At 40.8% G+C, this 19,846-nt stretch overlaps 1 protein-coding gene across 2 annotated transcripts in view; it reads left to right on the top strand.

The window, feature by feature from the left end:
* Positions 1-19,846, top strand: part of LMBR1 (limb development membrane protein 1) — a 327,116-nt gene that overhangs the window by 262,827 nt on the left and 44,443 nt on the right. Inside the window, exons 2-3 of one of the 2 annotated variants that reach the window (XM_083467064.1) lie at positions 15,938-16,010; positions 19,738-19,777. The exons of the other annotated variant lie outside the window; for it this stretch is intronic. Of the exons in view, the coding sequence (XP_083323190.1) occupies positions 15,938-16,010; positions 19,738-19,777 (113 nt within the window). The remainder of the gene's footprint in view (positions 1-15,937; positions 16,011-19,737; positions 19,778-19,846) is intronic. 2 annotated transcript variants of the gene reach the window in all.

Raw genomic sequence — 19,846 nt, 5'->3', positions numbered from 1 at the left:
TGCAGTGACCTTTCATTTCAGCATATAAAGTGTTGACTGACTGACACTTAGTTCACAAAGATCTTTTCACTTGGAAAAGCTTATGCTCATATGACTGCCCACAGGATGGGTATACAGAGTAGAGAAAAAACCTTTGCAGCCAATATAAGTGGTATGTATCATACTTTCCTGCAGGAGAGTGTCTTCCTCATTCTCATATAACCCTCTCCCCAAACACAGCCCATACCAAGTACGGCAGCTGTATTGACTGTACCACACACACTGTAGCTGTACTCTAGTTCTGATTCTCAGTACCTGTAAGTAAATTATATACTGCTTGATTGTAATAAAACTTCTCAGTGGTTTCATTAGTTTCTTTGGTACTAATTTCTGAGTAAAATCGAAGCATTCAAAGTTCAGTCCATCACCTTTTGCACAAGTGATGTGTTTTTGATGTATCCAGCTATCCACTGCTTTTACCTCCTGTGCTGAATGTGGGAGTACATTCTATAAAGAAGCTTATGCCATTCTGATTTGCATATAAAGTGCTTCCTAGCTCCAGATCATAATCCAAACCTTAACCCAAGCCTGGAAGTATATGGTGTCACCACAGCCCTTCTATAAATACCATCTACTACTTTTGCCTATCATGTACTGAGCAGGTGTGCAGGATTCTTGCATATACAGTGGTGCCTCGGGTTACAGACGCTTCAGGTTACAGACTCCGCTAATCTAGAAATAGTACCTCGGGTTAAGAACTTTGCTTCAGGATGAGAACAGAAACTGCGTGGCCGCAGCAGGAGGCCCCATTAGCTAAAGTGGTACCTCAGGTCAAGAACAGTTTCAGGTTAAGAACGGACCTCCAGTACGAATTAAGTTCTTAACCCGAGGTACCACTGTATTTCCATCTTCTAGAACAGATCGGAAGCCTCAGGCCTCGGGTGCAAATGTGACCCTCCAGGCCTCATTATTTGGCCATTGGGATTTTCCACAGGTCATGCTCCTCATCATCTTTTTACTGACTGGAATGTTTCCTTGAACTGGGATAATGTTTCTTAATTGCAAGAGTAAAGCATGGAGAGATGTATGTGCATAAAGAAACACCTTACTTTTTGTGTGTGGTCATGCCTATTGTTCCACCCAGTTTTGTCTCTAGTCCCACCTAAACTGGCATGCCACTTCCATAAGGTTGCCAATGGGGGAATACAGCCCTCATGCTGAAAAAGATTCCCCACACATTTATAGATGAATCTCTAGAGGTCATGTTGTTTGCAATTGACTACCATCAACTTTTGGAAAAAAAGTTGTACCTCACTTTGCCCCCAAAGGAGCTCAAAAAGTGCATGGATCCCCCACCCCACTATACTTCATAACAACCCTGTGAAGTAGGTTAGGGTAATGGGTTTAAGGTTACCAAGTGAATTTCATGGCCGAATATTTCTAATGCTGACACACACTGTTGAACCTGTGCCAGTCAAGTACAAGAGTACATCATTTGTCTAGCCTCTCCACATCAGTCCCGTATTAGCCAACTGCCTCGTAAGTGCTATGTACTTTGTGACTCTGTACCCACTAATGTTTTGCTTTTCCCCACATCATACTAAATACTATTCTCACAGCATTCTTCCCCAACCTGTTGTCCGCCTCCCCAGCTTTGCATAGTTTCATGCTGGGTACATTCAGAGATACATAACTGTCTGTATGGCCTCTTCGGAGTTGTCCACTTTGGTTCTATAACATCTCCCCACCCCCACAAATACAAAAGTGAATCTGCACGTCTCCCCATGAAGTGATGTGCCAATTTAATACTGAAAAGTTGGATGTGTGAGTAGATTGTACTCCTGCTTATTTATTGCCTGATGCCACCTTAAATTGTTGTGCTGTAAGGCATGCCCTCCATCCCATTATTCAATACGCCCCAGTGTAATATTTTACATTTCTCTCTCCTTCGGCTGATTTTAATGTTAGATAAAGACAGTACTTAAAACCACCATGTTGCTTTGTAAATTCCATAGGCAAGTATGGGGTGGCTTGTTGCGTTCCTTCTTTCCTTACACACGTCTTTCACACTTTCTCCAGACTGAGCATGGCATGCATCAGAATGAGGGAATATGTGGTTAACACCTCAGTGTCACAGGACTACGTCATCTCCTCTACACAATACTTTTGGTAATGGATTTTATAGTTGCTCAGCCTGTGTTAAATGCTGTTCTTAACCAGAAATAGAATATATAGTCTTTCTCTAGGAATGTTATGGTATACTTTCCCCAAACTGTGTTTTCAGTTTTGGCCTCTAATTTTTTATTGAAAAAACTGTAACAGGTTAGATAAAATTAGTGTTCTTGGAAGCTTTTTGTAACCTGGCATACTTCCTTAATTGCTTTTTTGCACTACACTATTCCCGGAATCAGGCTGGTTCCTGTGGCCTGGGACACATTGTTCATTTAATGCATGGAGAATCCTGCCTTTCAGAGTAGGAGCAGACCAGATTGTTTAGCTTGTTGGTTTTGATTATAGTGACCCTTCTTGTTTTGCTTGTTTTATTAGATCAAGGTGTGAACAACTGAGGGTTTGTTCTCATTTCTGAGGATTTGTTATTTTCAGCTTTGGTCTTTTATAAAACCTTTTTTTTCTCTTCAGTTGTAAGCTGATATTTTCAGTAAAGTGAATTTTAAGCCCTTCTCAGAAATTGCAGCCCATACATAGCACAGCAACACTTCTGCGTTGTGCAAAAGTTGCAGAATAACTAATACCTTAAGTTAGCCTTCTGCTTTTTTCATAATTCTCAGCAGCATCTTCTTACTGTTGGTCCAATTCTCCTGGTGCTATGAACCTAGTTTGCATTTTGAATAGCTACAAATTTAGTTTGTGAAAGTGGACTTGGCAGTCATACCATCCTTTGTTCTTCAGACCGCACAAACGTACAGCAAATTTACCAAAGAATAATACAGTAGTCAGTTTCTTGTACCCATGTCATCATGCCATCATTGTTTGGATTCAGCTTCAGATAGCTTTCCTCACCTAGTCCCTTGCTTCATTGAGACTTTGAATAATAGATTAATCAGACTCAAAATACAGATAAACATCAAACAAATTGTAACATTTTATTAGCAATATATGAGAAAATGGACTTTCTGGAAGTGAAATTGCACCATGGGTGCCTTCACTTCCTTTCTATCGAATTATAAAACTCCAGTGTGGAATTTCTTTTTATAACATCCTTTTCAGTCTTTGAAGTGATAGCATTCAGGGTAAATGATGGTTGAGATGCACCAAATATGCCAACTTAGCATTTTTAAAGGCTACATGTTTATAAATAATGCACGATACATTTTCCAGAAATGAGATGACTTGCAGTTTAGAAAGTTTGTTGACTGATTCATTGAGATCACAACTCAATGGAAAGAAAAGAGTTCTAGAATTGTAGAGTTGGAAGTGATCCTGAGGGTCATCTAGTCCACCCCCTGCAGTGCAGGAATCTCAACTTGCAATCCCCATCCAATTGAAACCATATCAGACCCTGCTTAGCTTTACAAATGTGCCAGCAGCTTTATTGCTTCAGTTTTAATATGTTGATTGATGGCCAATAATCAAAAGACATAACTTTTCTGGTTGCCTTGCACCAGACTCCTATGACCCTCTCAATGCTGAATGCATATACAGTGGTACCTCGGGTTAAGTACTTAATTCATTCTGGAGGTCTGTTCTTAACCTGAAACTGTTCTTAACCTGAAGCACCACTTTAGCTAATGGGGCCTCCTGCTGCTGCTGTGCTGCCGCTGTGCGATTTCTGTTCTCATCCTGAAGCAAAGTTCTTAACCCGAGGTACTATTTCTGGGTTAGCAGAGTCTGTAACCTGAAGCATATGTAACCTGAAGCAAATGTAACCTGAAGCTCCCAGACCATGGCAACAGTTCTAAGGAGAACCCAGTTGAACAAATGTGAATGATAATAAATTTATAGTTTCGATGATTTGTGTGTAGAATTTAGGGTCTTCTTGCAAAAGTTTAAAGGACTACTCATGGTGCTATTGTTTCATGAAAATCTTAAATATAAATCCTTAATTAGTTTTCTGGAAAATCTGGAAACAATAATTAAATACAGTTTTTTTCATCCTCAGTGCTTATTTACTGTCTAAGTAAATGGCATTCATTCTGCTTTATTGAGTAAAATTCCCTGGTATAAATTAGATCCTCTGGGTATTTTTTCCATGTAGGTGTGTTAAATAGAATATGTTGCATAGAGGTAATTTATGGTTGTTAATTCATGGTTTCTCTCAATCCCTTCCCAGAGGTCATTGTCTACTATGGTGGGAGTGACTACTTGACTACTTTTGTCTAAGAACTAATTATGTATGGCAGTTTTTAGTTTCCTAATCCAATCAAAGGGCAAATTTATATGGATGAAGAACATTTACTTGGCTCCTAAGTTGCTCCTCTATTCACATAAGGGGGGAGATATCAGCCAACTCCCCTCTCTATCTGCAGCCATGTGCACAATATCGCACACTATTCCCAAGGGTCTCCAAACCCAGGAGAAGATTATTGGGTACTGCAGAAGGTAGGGGGAAGTGAGAAATACCTCTTCCGTTCACAGGTGGGGTGTTGTATTTATGGCCCCTCCTTCAGTCCAGATACAGTAACTGCAGTAGAAAAGTCAACAGTTGCATTGATAAGTGTTCCAAGAGATGAAGGGGGCGGGGCATGGACTTGGTTTCACCTGCTCCTACTCACTCCCATTTCTCTGCTGAAGGTAGATATGATTTTCTGATAATAGAACCCCAGAATTGTAGAGTTGGAATTGACCGCAAGGGTCATCTAGTCCAAACCCCTGCAATCCAAGAATCTTTTGCCCAATGCATAGCTCAAACCCACAACCCTGAAATCAAGAGTCTTATGCTGTGCTGACTGAGCTATCAGGTTGTGTGCTTACAGTTAGATTGGATCCAGTGTTGTATGTGGCTTCTAAAAATTAAGGGAAAATGTGGGTACTCAATCACATATATTTGTGATTTGGCTGCTGCCATTTGTTCTTAGTTTTTCCACACAAACTACCAATCAATATCTGTCTTTTAAGTAATTTTTCAATGTCTCCTTGGAGATGCTATTTTTTCTTTGGCTGGGTTTGTTCCTACTGTTAGACCATAGTTTAAAATAAATTAATGTGCACCAGTGCTCTTCTCCTACTCTGCTCTTTACTCTGCCAATGTGGGAGAGGAAACATGCCCAAACCAATACAGAACCTGGCTTGTTGTGAAGTGTGAAACCAGGCTCACAGATTTGTTTTCTTTCCAGACAAACCATGAATGGAAGCCAAGTATTAACGTGAATGTGTTAATGTTACAAGAATGTGATAATGTTAGGATTGAAAGCTTTTTCTCTTCTCACTATAACTCTTGATTAATTGGCCTACCTGGCATGTTGCTGAGAATCTTCTAAAGAACAGTACAATTGGTCCTTTATTTGACCTGTAGGGCTTGCATCACAGACAGTTGTTTTCCTGAGAAGCTAAAAATGGATAGAAATTTATTCAGCTGAGTTCAAGGTGAAATGTATTCTCTTTCTGTGTGAATGTTGACCAGAGTGGGTTTGAACTGTTCAGTCATCATTGTTAAATTTTTCCTTTGGTTACTTGAAGCCCCAGCAGCAGGCATGTTAGTATTGCAGTGCCTGTTTCACACACTTATAAATCCGCATTTATTTTGGATTTTGGTAGTTGGAAATTGAGCGAATCCTGGTGGACCATGACTCCCCATGCCTGCTGGGCCAAATTTGGCAGGCAGGTGGGGTTACTATAGTCACTATAACATCAGGTGATGCACTTTGTAGCCCCAGTTGTTGGGACTTCAAAGAGTAGCGTGGGCTGTTTGCAAAAGGACTTTTAAACAGCCTACACTGAAACTGTGTCATGTTTGATGTCAGAGGTTGGGCATATGGGCATGCCTTGCCCAAATGAGGAGGCTTCATAGACTAATCCATGGTTTGTTGAAATTTGATTATTTAAAATTATTGTTCAGTATTGTCAGTGAATGTGGCGATGTAATACAGTCCTAAAGTTTTGAGGTTGGATCTAGGAATTCTGTTGGCTGGGCAAGAATTTGAATGGCTCCCCAAAATCCAGATTCCTGCTCAGCTAATAAACTTGTTCTATGGTCTTTGAGAAACATCAGGTTTTTCAGCATTTATTCCTTTTCACAAATATTTTTGCAAATATTTGGTAAAATGGTACGATCTACAATAACTAGAGAAAGCTCAGAGTCTTATTTTAATATTTGCACCTCATACTTTCCCCATGGGGTTAACTGTGAGTTTATTATTAATTAGTTTAATTTATTAATTCAGAGGTTTTCAACCTTTTTAAGTCCACGGCTACCTTGACCAACTACATTCTTTTTAGGGCATCTGTGTGGGGTTCTGGAGTGCAGCTATGTCCCCCCTTGCCTGCAGAGCTGGCAGCCTCTCATCCTTTTTCAAACACCGTCCCTTGTGGAGTGTTCCCTCAGCCTCCTGATGCTCCCCTCTTCTCCTTGGGAGTCCTCCAGGCAGCTGCTGCTGCTCTCTCTGGTCTCTGAGATGCCCTCACTCTACCCTAAAGAAAGATGCCTCCTTCAGGCACCATTCCTTTGCAGAGCTTATAGCCAGGGCTGCTGCAGTAAACAGCTATGCAAGCTTGGGGTAGGCAGAGATGTGAGAGGGCATCAGAGGAGGGAGGGAAGGAAAGAGGGACAGAGGCTAGTGTTGCCCATGGCACCCCTGACCATCATTTAAGGCACACTAGGGTGCCATGACACCGTGGTTGGAAACCACTGAATGAATTAAATTTCTATATCACCCTTATACTGAAAATTACATGGTGCTTTACCATGAAAAAATGAAATATGTATCATAGTAACAAATAGAAACAACACACCTCCCAGTTTAAAAGGCCATAGATTGTTTACGTGGCCAAAGGCCTGGGAGAAGAGGAATGTTTTTGCCTGGTGCCTAATGATACGCAACAAAGGTGCCAGGCAAGCCTTTGTCCTAATGTCACCAGTGCAACTTATGGCTGAGTGGGCATATGAACTTGCATGTCATGGACCAAATCCGAATGCTTTAAATCAGGGGTGAGGAACCTCCAGCCTTCAGGTCAGTGTTGACCCACCAGGCTTCCCCATTTGGCCCCTGAGTCCATTTTGGGCAAGTCACATTCACCTGCCCTGTACCTGACCTGACATCATACTGATAAAAATTGGGCTTGATCAAAGCCTGCTTTGAGCAGCTGCCAAAGTGCTTGACAGCCAGCTAGTTGTTGGGAGCCTTTGAAACATTAAGCAGGAACCCAGCATTAAGCAGGATTGCTCTCCCGCCACATTAGCCTATGACAGTGGTTCCCAACCTTTTTTGGGCAAAGGCACACTTGTTTCATGAAAAAAATCTTGAGGCACACCACCATTACAGCCCCGTGACGTCAGCGCGCAGCGTCACGCCGGGAGGGACATGAATTGCTAGCAAATTACATAATCACCTCCTTGAGGGCTGGCTCATCTTCTCCGAAGGCAGAACCCCATTAATTAACAGCACAGACTCACACCATAGCCAAGACGAGGGGGGAAAACCTCAGTCATGCACAGTCATGCACATGTGGGGGCTAAATGAGGACGAAGACCGGGCAGAGAGCAGGGTTCAAATCACCCCACCTGGCCAGGACAATCCCTGGGTGCTCCCTTGGGCCACTCGCCTGACCCACCTCGCAGGGTTGTTGTTGCGAGGATAACACGGGGAGAACCACGCGCGCCCCCGGGAGCTCCTTGGAGGAGAAAGCGGGCGATGAATGCAATGCACGAAATATATGAGAGGCGACCAGGTTTTGCAGGTGAGGGGCCCCCGCCAGCCTCCGCTTCCAACACCCGGCGCAACGACGCCGAAGTTTCCCCCCGGGCTCGGCATCGGGGAGCAGCGCTGCTCCCCCCCGGCTCCCCTTCGCCCTCCTGGCTCTCTCTGCCGCCCACTGGGGACCCCCCTCACCTGCCAAGTCCGGAGCGCCGGTGGAAGTTGCATGCATGCATGCAGGGCGCCGCGTTGCCATTGCATTGCACTGCACTCCATGCAACGCCTGCACGCATGCATTGCCTTGCACGCCCGCCAAGGGGTCTCCCCGCGGTCCGATGCGTCCCCTCCGGCGCGGATGCAGCATTGCAAAAATAAACACCCCCCCGACGCAGCCCTACCTGGGGGGCAGCCTCCACCTCCACCGCTCCGCCTCCGCGGGGATCCCCGGGCTCCATCCTGCCGCCCGATCTCCGCGGGGGCGCAGGCAGGCTGCGCGGGGTCTGTGCGGAAGAGCCCCTGCCCGCCCGGCCGCCGCCGCTGCGCTCATTCCATGGCCGGGAGAAGAGCGCTTCAAACAAAACGCCCGGCCCGCCAAGCCACGCTGGGAAACGTAGTTCGCGCACCCCGCGCGGGCGCGGAGCCCAAGGGCGAGGGGACTACGGATCCCGGCAGCCCCCGCGCCGGGGACGGAGGGGGAGAGGCCGGGTGCAGGGATGGAGGGACAGGTGGGCGAGCGAGTGAGTGAGTGACAGCCGCCAAGCCTTGGCCGAGAGCCAGGAAGGGCCTCCCCGGAGGAGGAGGAGGAGGAGGGAGGCGCAGAGCGGGAGGGAGGGAGGGAACCCCAGGGGTCATCTAGTGACGGCGCTCTAATCGAAAATTTGACTTAAAAAAAAAATCTTTTGAATTTTTTAATTTTTCCCGCGGCACACCAGGCAACATCTCGCGGCACACTAGTGTGCCGCGGAACAGTGGTTGGGAAACACTGGCCTATGAGAAGAGGGAGTGATTTGCCTGGTTTTTGATTGTTGGTTGTTGATATTTGCTTTTATCCAGTTGTGTTAGGAAGTAATATTCTGCTGTAAACAGAATAATATGTTTTTAGTGACTCCAAATCCTTCTGTTTGTGCTTATATTTTCTTCATAAAAGCTTAATGCTAGTTTCTTATTTATTCTAAGGGGAGGAAAGTACTGGTTCTAATTTAATGCTTTTGTAGAGTATTATAAATCTGTCATATCAAAAGTATGAAAAATCAATACATTGGGATAAATTTTTATGAGTTATAACTCTTAGCTTCCATGAATATGCAGGTGTGGGGATGTAGTTCTATACTAAAGAATATCATGAATAATTTGATATATTGAGTTTTATTTATATAGTTTATTGTAAAAGTGCCACCTTGGGATTTTATTTATTTTATTTATTTTATTTAACAAGATTTATATACTGCTTGATTATAAATAGAATCTCTAAGTGGTTTACAAAGAGTAAAACACATTAAGTTCTCAAAAGTTTCAAACATGTATTCCAAACAATTTAAAATATAAATAAGATCAACTTAAGCTAAAAACAGACACGGGTGGCGCTGTGGGTAAAACCTCAGTGCCTAGGACTTGCCGATCACATGGTCGGCGGTTCGAATCCCCGCGGTGGGGTGCGCTCCCGTCGTTCGGTCCCAGCGCCTGCCAACCTAGCAGTTCGAAAGCACCTTCGGGTGCAAGTAGATAAATAGGTACCACTTACCAGCAGGAAGGTAAACGGCGTTCCGTGTGCTGTGCTGGCTCGCCAGATGCAGCTTGTCACGCTGGCCACGTGACCCGGAAGTGTCTGCGGACAGCGCTGGCTCCCGGCCTATAGAGTGAGATGAGCGCACAACCCTAGAGTCTGGCAATACTGGCCCGTACGGGCAGGGGTACCTGTACCTTTAAGCTAAAAAGATATTAACTTGTGCCAACAACTTCTTTATTTTCAAATTTTCTTCTACATGCCTATGCCTAGAACAGTCAATGTAGAAGAAGAACATACACCTTTTTTACCTTCTAGCATGGGCAAGGAACCTTTTGACCCAAATGACCAGATCTTTCTCCATCCTCATTCCTGACTGGACAGGTGGGTTGTCCCTTCTGCAGTGCTTCCCAAGTGTCTTGACAGCTAACTGGTTGTCAGGTGCCTGGGAACACCACTGCAAGGGGCTTTGCAAGGGGAACTCTGTTGTACAGATGATTCAGACACACCATTAGGTGCCCCACACTTGACATCACATAAGATGTCAGGTGTGGGGCAGATGGGCATGGTTTGGGGAAACCGGCCTCGTGGACCAAATTAGGAACTATGGTACCCCAAATTTGGCCCATTGGCAAGAGGTTCCTCACCCTTATTAAAGGTGTGTTACAAAGAGCAGCAGAAGATAACTTGATATTGTTGTGGCTTTATCATACTGCCCTTCTGTTTTAATTGGGAACTTCATTTTTAAAACCAATAATAATAAGCTAAGGCTTGAGAGTATGGAAAGTACACTCCTTTCAACGTTCTTTTCTGAAGCAGTGAGATTAATATTATCTAGCCTATTGTTCCTTCCTCTACAATGGCAAGAATTTCAGAGATCAGTGTGATGGACCTGGGTTTTCTGAGGACATTGCTATGGGTGGATGATCTAGCAGGGTTAACAGACTTGACTTCTTTATGTTGTTATGCCAAGTAAACTTTGGCTTCCAGGCATTGAAAATTGAGGTAAAGAATGCTTCTACACTCAGAAGCTACATTTTATAGAATCATAGTTGGAAGGGATCTCAGGGGTTATCGAGTCCAACCCCATGCAGTGCAAGAATCTCAGCTAGATTCATCCAACCTCTAATTAAAAACCTGCAAGGAAGGAGAGTCCACCGCCTCTCATGGGAGCCTGTTCCACTTTTGAACAGCTCTTACTGTCAGAAAGTTCTTCCTGATGTTTAGTCGGAATCTTCTTTCTTGTAACTTGAGTACATTGGTTTGGGTCCTAGCCTTCAGAGCAGGAGAAATCAAGCATGCTCCATCTTCCATGTGACAGCCCTTTAGATGTTTGAAGATGGCTATCACATCTCCTCTCAGTCTCCTCAGTCTCTTCTTTCCCAAGCTAAGCATATCCAACTCCGTCAACCATTCCTCATAAGGCTTGGTTTCCAGATCCTTGACCAACTTTGTCTCCCACCTCTGTACACATTTCAGCTTGTCAATATCCTTCTTAGTAATCCTTATGACAACCCTATATGATAGGCCATCGTTGTTGTTATACTACAGATGGGTTGGACTGAGAAATTCTTGAATGATACCATCATTCTTAAGGTCTTCCAGGCTCACCATTCTCCTAAGGAAGATGGATAACTATTGTCATATGAAATTAATTCCTGATTCACCTCTTTAATTGTAATCAAAGCAGTTCATGAGCAAAGGCAACTGACAATATTATGCCCCCACTCCCATTTCCATTTTTTTAAAGCATTTCTGCGGCACCAAGGAATGCAAATAAAAATGAAATTTTGATTTGATATTCTTTGCAGAAGTCTGTGAGTGGCATATCTTTATTTATGATGCTTGAGATGGATCTGCATGTAGCTATTAGTACTTTGTTTAGTTGCCAAATGGCCCTGAAGGACACAAGCATTTCCTTATGGGAACACTCTTGCATTAGAATCAGTCTGTTGCCACCTGCTGTATAGAAGAAAGATTGCTAATTGTAATTATATTCACTGCTTTCAATTTGGAAAACTGTTCTAAATTGTTCTAAACCTTTTAATGTGGTTTACAGTTGTAATGCTTTGCAGACTCAACGGTAGTACCACTGAGAAAGATAGTTTAAGGAAGGCATTGCTGTTGATTCTATGCATTTGTGTTGTATCATGAGTCCTAAGATAACCTACAAGATACAGTGGTACCTCGGGTTACATACGCTTCAAGTTACATACGCTTCAGGTTACAGACTCTGCCAACCCAGAAATAGTGCTTCAGGTTAAGAACTTTGCTTCAGGATGAGAACAGAAATCGTGCTCTGGCGGTGTGGCGGCAGCAGGAGGCCCCATTAGCTAAAGTGGTGCTTCAGGTTAAGAACAGTTTCAGGTTAAGAATATACCTCCGGAACGAATTAAATACTTAACCTGAGGTACCACTGTAACCAGTTTCTCTATCACTAAGCTTGGAAAATATTGGGAATTATAAAATATTGGGAATAATTAAAAATTATTTTGAGGGATCCATGGTTGTATTTGCAATTATGGCTGTGCTTTTTTGAGCACATGTGGAAGTGGTTTTACATGTTTCAGCTTCTTCCCACTTCATCCTGGTTTCAACCTCATGTGTTTCCATGCAGTCATCTATCCGCATACACATTCAGCATTTTTGGATAAACTTCCATTATCCCTGACCACTGACCATGCTGGCTAGGAGCGATGGGAATTGTTGTTCAACAACACCTGGGGACCCAAGGTTGAAAAAGGCTGCACTGTGGCCTTTCCAGGTTTACATGCAGTTCTGTATCAGCAATTTGAAGATGATGCACAAATGGTTATATTTCCTGCTGCTTTTATTCAAGAATTAATATACTTCAGGGCATTAATATGGACTGCCTCTCACTTTTTGGGTGTTTATTTGCTTGCTATGAGTTATTATAGCTTCTTGTCAGACCTGCATCATTTGACCTTTTTTTTTTTTGTATGTAGTATTTTGCTGTTGTAGAACCATCTCTTGAGTTGGGGTTGGGGGAATCTAAGGAATGATTTAGGGCTGTATAATCTCCCCCTGCCCCAGATTTTAGGCCTTTTAAAAAAACCAAAAAACCACCAACCTTTTAACTACAGCATCTGATCACAAAGAAGTTCTAGAGCTTAAATTCAGTTACTTTTGCAAGCGCTAGCCATGAGAAATGTTGGTCCTTGGACACAATATGCTTGGAATGTGATAATAACATTGCCAACCTTTCTTTGCCCTATTACAGAATATATGGTGTGTAAACTTCTAGGAACTGAGAGTGGTTAAATCACTAGAATGAAACATTGTATGTAAAAAGACATGGCAGCTGCCAGTGTATCCTACTGACAGTTAATTTCACTTGTATCATTTTGTAGTTTGGTTGGTGGAGTCTCAACCACTAGCCAAACAACAGAAAGATACTGTGCAAGTGAAATTAACTATCTGTAGGGCATGCTGGTAGCTGCCATCTCTTATGTATAATGTTTCATTCTAGGTGATTTATCTAACCACTCTAGTTCCTAGTGCCTTCATCTGCCCCCGCTATAACAAAACATGTCCCTCCTGTATCGGTCTCTACAGCCACAGCAGATGCTGTAACCCTCCAATAGTTTGGCTTCATCCCCAAAGGTGCACTCTTTCATTGTCTCTCGAGACACATGGGTGCCAACACATGGGTGCCAACCATCCAACCCACTGGATGAGGTTTAGCATGAGGAAGAGGTGAGGAAAGGATATACTTTTGATTATCCTCTATAGCATCACATGACAAATTGTTTATAGACCCATTTCCTACTCTATCCTAAAAATACACTTTGAAGATCACTTTGATGAAATTATGGGTAGCTGCAGTTGGAAGTCAGAAATTGATTGCATGTGCAAATCCCTGCATGGCGTTAGGTGTTCTCTGCAAAAATGTGAACTACCTTTATTCTGGCTTTAAATCACACTGATTTAATTTGGAATAATAGATCTCTCGCTGTGGGTTGGAAGTACTGTTTCAGAATTAAATATGACCCTGCTTCCAGTCAAACTGAACTTGGCAAAGCAAGCCATTTTTAATCCATAAGTGTTTTTGCATGAGAACGTAAGTGTTAGCCAATTAATTGTAGATAATGTATTTTAAAATAGTCTTTGCATAAACAACCCTCTAGTTTTTTCATTATCTCCTTCCTGAAACCCTGAGAACGAAGGATAATAGAAGCACTCTTCAGGGTTTTAATGACAAGTGCTGGGTAAGATGAGCTGAAGCAGGAATGGGGTACTATATGCTGACAAGCGCTGGCCTGGAGAGTGCTGATGTGTCCAGTCATTTGATATAACTGGTTATTGGCATTTAGAGATAGCTAATTCGAGTGAAAGCACAGTGAATAAAGCCAGAGTCCAAAGAAATTGCAAATTAATATACTGTTCAGGTACAATCCAGCTCAGATTAAGTCCTGACATATGCATGGGGGGAAGGGAATATTCTATTTCCATCCAAATATACAGTCAATCTTCTTCTTTGGCGATCACTCATAGCTGAGTAAGATTGTCTTCCATGAATATGGTCTTAATGGTGTGTCCGTAGGCAACTGTGGAGACCAATTTTGGATCCAGGTAGGAGTTGATCATGGCGAGGATTTGCCAAACATGCCTTCCTCTTAGCTCATTTCTCCCTTTCATCCTGAGTTCATTCTTCTTATATGATGCCTTTCAGTCAGTATTTAATGTGAAACTCGACTTTAAAGTTAAAGAATATTTTTATGAAGAGTTATTTTTGTTGTTTTATTAATCTCTATTCTTCTTTTCTACTCAGACATTTAAGGCACAGTTGTGCCTTTGTACTTTTAGTATTATTATTAACTACTCTTCTTATATACGTAATGCCAAACCATGGTTTGGTGTTATTCCTAAACCAGCATACTGACTACTAAACATGATTAATAGTAAAATTTGTGTATGTGAGGAGTGCAATCCTTTGGCCATTTGCTATCCATGGGCAACATTACATTGCACAGACTCTCATTATTAGAGGAAAGACTAACTTTCATGTTGCATTTTTATCACATTTTGTATCGGAAAGTTTCAATTATGGTAAGAGTCAAGTGGGACCTGCAACAGAATGTTGCAGCGTAGAATATTCCTAATCAACCACGGCAGCCATTCTTTCTTTCTAGACACTTGATTCCAGGGGCAGCCATCTGGTCCCTTCAGGTTCTGTGAGCAACTCCCATCATTCTTCATTGTTGACCCTGCTGTCTGAGGCTGGGAGTTGCAGTCCACAACAGCTGGAGGGCACCACATTGCCAACACTTTTGTATTCTATTCTCCTAGTTTCTATTAGTATGATGATGATGATGATGATGATGATGATGATTGTAAGATATTTTTTAATGAAAAAGTTCAAGGTCTGACAGGATATAAAAGAATAAATCAGGTTAGAAAGATACATTGCTGCTGATTTCCACTGATCACTCTGTTCAGTTGCCAGTCATTGTAAGAAGGAAGACATACAGTAGTAGTTGTTTCCCATGTAGCACAAATTGCAAACTTTATACTTTGTCCTTTGACATGAGATGTTTTGTGCAGCCCCACAGTCTGGAGTCTTTGCTCGCTGGTAGGTAAGTGTACATAGGATTGCAAGCCTTAGTCAATTAGCGGTAGAATTGGGGATTGGCATCCCATAAATTATGAATTTGAATAGTTGGGTTTTTAGTGTCAGATTGTGGGGCTACTACAGGAAGTGTAATGGTTTAAAACCTTTAATTAACTTTCCATTCATTTTGTTCCTACTTTATTTCTAACATACCTGGCTTTGTTTTCCTGTATTATATTCTGGGGACAGTAGTTGTCTACATGTCAGTGGTTGAAAGAAATACAAATGATTAGTATAAAGTTCAACACCATTTTAATGCATAGTTTATTTTCTCACAAGCCTGATCCAGTAAAAAAAATACCTAGACTTGTGCAATGAATTAGCAGACTTCATGTGTTGCAGGAGCGCTGGAGTGCCATTATTGCATCCTATTGGTGCTCTGGGTCAGTTGCCAGATTATATCTTCAAATGTGTTGTGCAAGCAAAACAGAAGTTTGCTGGCATGCTCACTGGACAATAAGACTGGCAGTCATCTTGCGTATTAATACACATTGTTCCTGAAAAATGATGGATTAATTCCTGTGCAATCTGGCCTTTTAAATATATCTTGACTAGTTAAGAAGATACAGTGGTGAATTTTCTTATGTGTGGCCCTTGAAGCAGTAAAATTGGTACTTGGAAAAGCTACAAAAATAGCCAAAATAACATAAGCGTTGCATATTAGTAATTATACTGTTGGTATAATGTTTTCTTTCTATTTATTATAGGTTGTGTCACCTTAGTATTTTTGAAAACTAAATTGCTGCTTGTTATATGATGTGAATCTCTTCACTCTGTAACTTTCTTTTTCAGATCTGTTTTCTTCTGTTTGCTATTCTCTATATTGTTTCCTACTTCATTATCAGAAGATACAAGAGGAAAGGAGGTAACTGTTTTTATAGTCATATGTAGACTGCAGTCAAAATGGGAAATAGATGAGATGCTCTTGATGATATTGGGGCACAGTGCCAAAAAGGTGTTTTGGGTGATGAGGGGAAAGTTTGTGTTTGACCAGAGAGCCGTACTATTTTACATTATTTCTTCGTTGTATTTGCCCAACCTTTATTTCTTGCAGTGTGAGTTTCCCAAATTGTTAGGACTTTAGCTCTTAACTTGTGCCTGTTTTCTTCATTTATAATTTTGCAAGTTGGTTAATAGAAGGTGAAGTTTATCTATTTAAATAATTTATATATTGCTTTTGATAACAGAATCTCCAAGTGGTTTACCATCTAAAATTCCAATACTAAACTGTTAATATGTATAAGAACAAATAAGTACTAAACTATACATACAATCTAAAAAATAATCAACAATATAAGTAAGTAATTAATAATAATTAACAGAAGTGGAATACAAAAAGGGAGATGTGAGGAGGTCGTGGAAATATGTGAAAGAAAGATAAGACATTGAAATTTATTTATTCTTTTTTCTCTCTTTTCTTTTCTTGGTTGATGTGTTTTTAAATTGTTTTTGTTTTGTCTTGTTAGTTTAATGTTTTAGTGTAAGGCAGTTACAGATAGGTAGCCGTGTTGGTCTGCCATAGTCAAAACAAAAAAATTCCTTCCAGTAGCACCTTAAAGACCAACTAAGTTAGTTCTTGGTATGAGCTTTCGTGTGCAAGCACACTTCTTCAGATACAAGAAGTGTGCTTGCACACGAAAGAAGTGTGCAATGCACACAAAAGCTCATACCAAGAACTAACTTAGTTGGTCTTTAAGGTGCTACTGGAAGGAATTTTTTTGTTTTAGTGTAAGGCAGTGTCTTTGTATTGTAATGTATTGTTTTTTCTTTGTTTTTTTGTAGTGTTTAAATTGTTGTAAAAGCAATAAATATTATTAATATATATATATATATATATATGTATATGTATATGTATATGTATATGTATATGTATATGTATATGTATATGTATATGTATATGTATATGTATATGTATATGTATATGTATATGTATATGTATATGTATGTAAGTAAGTAATGTAACAGCGCCATATGTAAAATGGGCCAATAACCTAGTGGGGCAAAACCTGCCCAAGCAGATGTGTGTTAACAGTCGTGGAAAGCACCTTACTGCAATTGCCAGAAAGAAAGCTCATTGTCTGTGCCATGCTGCCACCTAGCTACCAAATGTCTACAGACTGCATGGTGGCAATCTTCTTCTTCTTCTTCTTTGGTGATCACTCGTAGCCGAGTAAGATTGTCTTCCATAAACACGGTTTAACAATGAGTCCACGTGCAATCTTATTAAAAGTTGCATGACAGGGATCCTAGTGATACAAATAGCAGTATGGTTGCAGTCTAAATAAATATGGGTTCAGGACTGCTAATTTAGTTTATCATTACTATGTCAGTAAATGATATACTATTTAAGGGTTTGAGATTAAAGTTTAACTGGAGGGCTTATATTAACTTGTATTTTTAATGTAAGATCCACATATTAATGGACAGTGTATCCAATATGTTATGGTTTACTGTTACTGTTAGTACTATTTTTCCTGTTTTTCTTCTTCTTTACTTTATTCCCCATCTTTTCATGATATTTCACCCCAATTCTTTGTTAAATCTGCAAATTGAAAAATTAATAAAACATAAATAAACTTAACATCCAAATTTATTTGTACTCAGTTATGTTATTATAGACAAATTAATTGACGGCAAGGCTATCCAAGGCTACTGGCCATGATGGCTATGTTCTGCTTCCACTGTCAGAGGCATTATTCCACCAACTATCAGTTGCTTGGAATTGCAGGTGGGCAGAAGGCTGTTGCGCTCATGTCCAGCTTGCAGACTTCCCACAGGCACCTGGTTGGTCATTTCTTATCCGTCAAAAACTAAGTTATACTTGGGTAAGGGTAAGCTTCTGGTGGCTTGCACCATCAAGCCATCTTGACATTTTTCTTCACTTTCATCTCTAACATTGTGTATATTTATAAATGTAGCTTCATGAAAATTAGTTCCTTTAAACTTTCACATTTCTCTTTTTTGTTTAAACATTTATGAAATACAGTACTTTTATAAAGTACAAATATGAAGTATGATAAAAAATATGACGTTTGATTAAAAAAAACCTTACATAATATTTTGATTACATTTTCATTTCTTTTCTGACAATATTTGAATGGAGCTTTCTAAAGTTTCAAAATTCCAAAACTGTGTTTTTCCTTTTTTCTCTTTAAATATGAAATTTTGCACTGATTTGTCAAATCATATATATATAATTTCTTAATACAAATCCTAATAACTAATACGGTTTCATATTGTCTTGCACCTTACAGTTGGAACTTTTCAAATTAAACCTCTTTTCAATCTGTTTCTCATTTCCTATCTACCCTGAGTTGTTTTATTTTGGGGTTGAGGGGTTGTTTCTTTTCTGCCAGTTAGGTCTGGAGGGCAGGACAAATGCTCCCCCTGGAAGGGGTGGCAACAGTCTTGAAGACCCTGCCTATCAAGGCCAGAGTGGGGAGTCATCCTATTCAGAGAATGTCTGCTAGTCCAATCTGTAAATACAAATTCATGGTAGAACACAGAGGAAGCACAATTTCCATTTTCCATTTTCTTTAACATTGTTAAAGTAAAGCCAAAGTGCTAAGAAGTAAAGAAAGTGTGATAACAAATTAAGAATTGTACATACAGTCATACCTCGAAAGTTGAACACCATCCATTCTGGAAGACTGTTCGACTTCTGAAATGTTTGACTTCCAAAGTGCAGCTTCTGATTGGTTGCAGGACACTCCTGCAGCCAATCGGAAGCCACGGAAGCCCCGTCGGATGTTCAGCTTCCAAAAGAACATCTGAAACTTCCGGTTTTCGATCTTTCGGGAGCTGGAACGTTCGACTCCCAAGGCGTTTGGAGCCGAGGTACGACTGTATTCTAATTTCCCCCCAAATTATGTGCAATCCCATCTACAAATAAACTTTTTACCTATGGTTTCAAAGTGCTTTGAGATTTCACTTCTCTTTATTAATGGAATTTTATTGTTGATGTTATGCTTTGCAGTGCCGTGGTACGCTTTTCTTAATATTGGTGGTGTTTGCAAATAAAATAAGCATAAGATGGCCTTAGGACATTCTACCAAAGCAAGCAAGGGAGGAAACTTAAGTCACTTACGCTTCCTCTGTTGACATTTCTGGGTCTCATTTGAGGGTGAAGGGAGAGATGTTTGTTTTGTTTATGCACTGGATAACATGGACTGTGCATTTTGCCACCGAGATGTGTCTCTTGCCTATGTAAAAGTTAAAAACAGCCATAGAGGAAGCATGAGTGACTTCCTCATTTGCTACCTCATTGACTGTCCAAAGGCAGTCAGTCAAGAACAATAGGTTTTGTAAACTGTGATGCAGACTCAAATGCTGAATTTGAGATTAGTGGAGGAAAAAAGCTTGTATATAGGAGCATTGTACTATGACAGTGCAAAGATTGGGCTATCTTGCTGTGTAGGCATCTGTCATTAAGGCAAAGACTAGGGCAGTCTAAACAAGGGTTCACTGATTTGTAATCTGTGCATTTTGATCACTTTAACTTTTTTATATATAAAAATGTTGGAAAAGAAGTAAAAAGCAGGCAACAATTGTCTTGGAAATAAAATGTAATACAAATATGCATTATTTTTCAGATGAGCAAGAGGATGAAGATGCTATTGTCAATAGAATTTCGTATGTATATGTTTGTATGTATATGTATATCTTATTTAGGCTTTCATTACCTTTCCAGTGCTATGCAAA

Source organism: Podarcis liolepis (assembly GCF_965112155.1).
Source record: "Podarcis liolepis genome assembly, chromosome: 12".
NCBI classification, from domain to species: Eukaryota; Metazoa; Chordata; class Lepidosauria; order Squamata; family Lacertidae; genus Podarcis; species Podarcis liolepis.
This window is presented reverse-complemented; position numbering and strand designations above follow the sequence as displayed.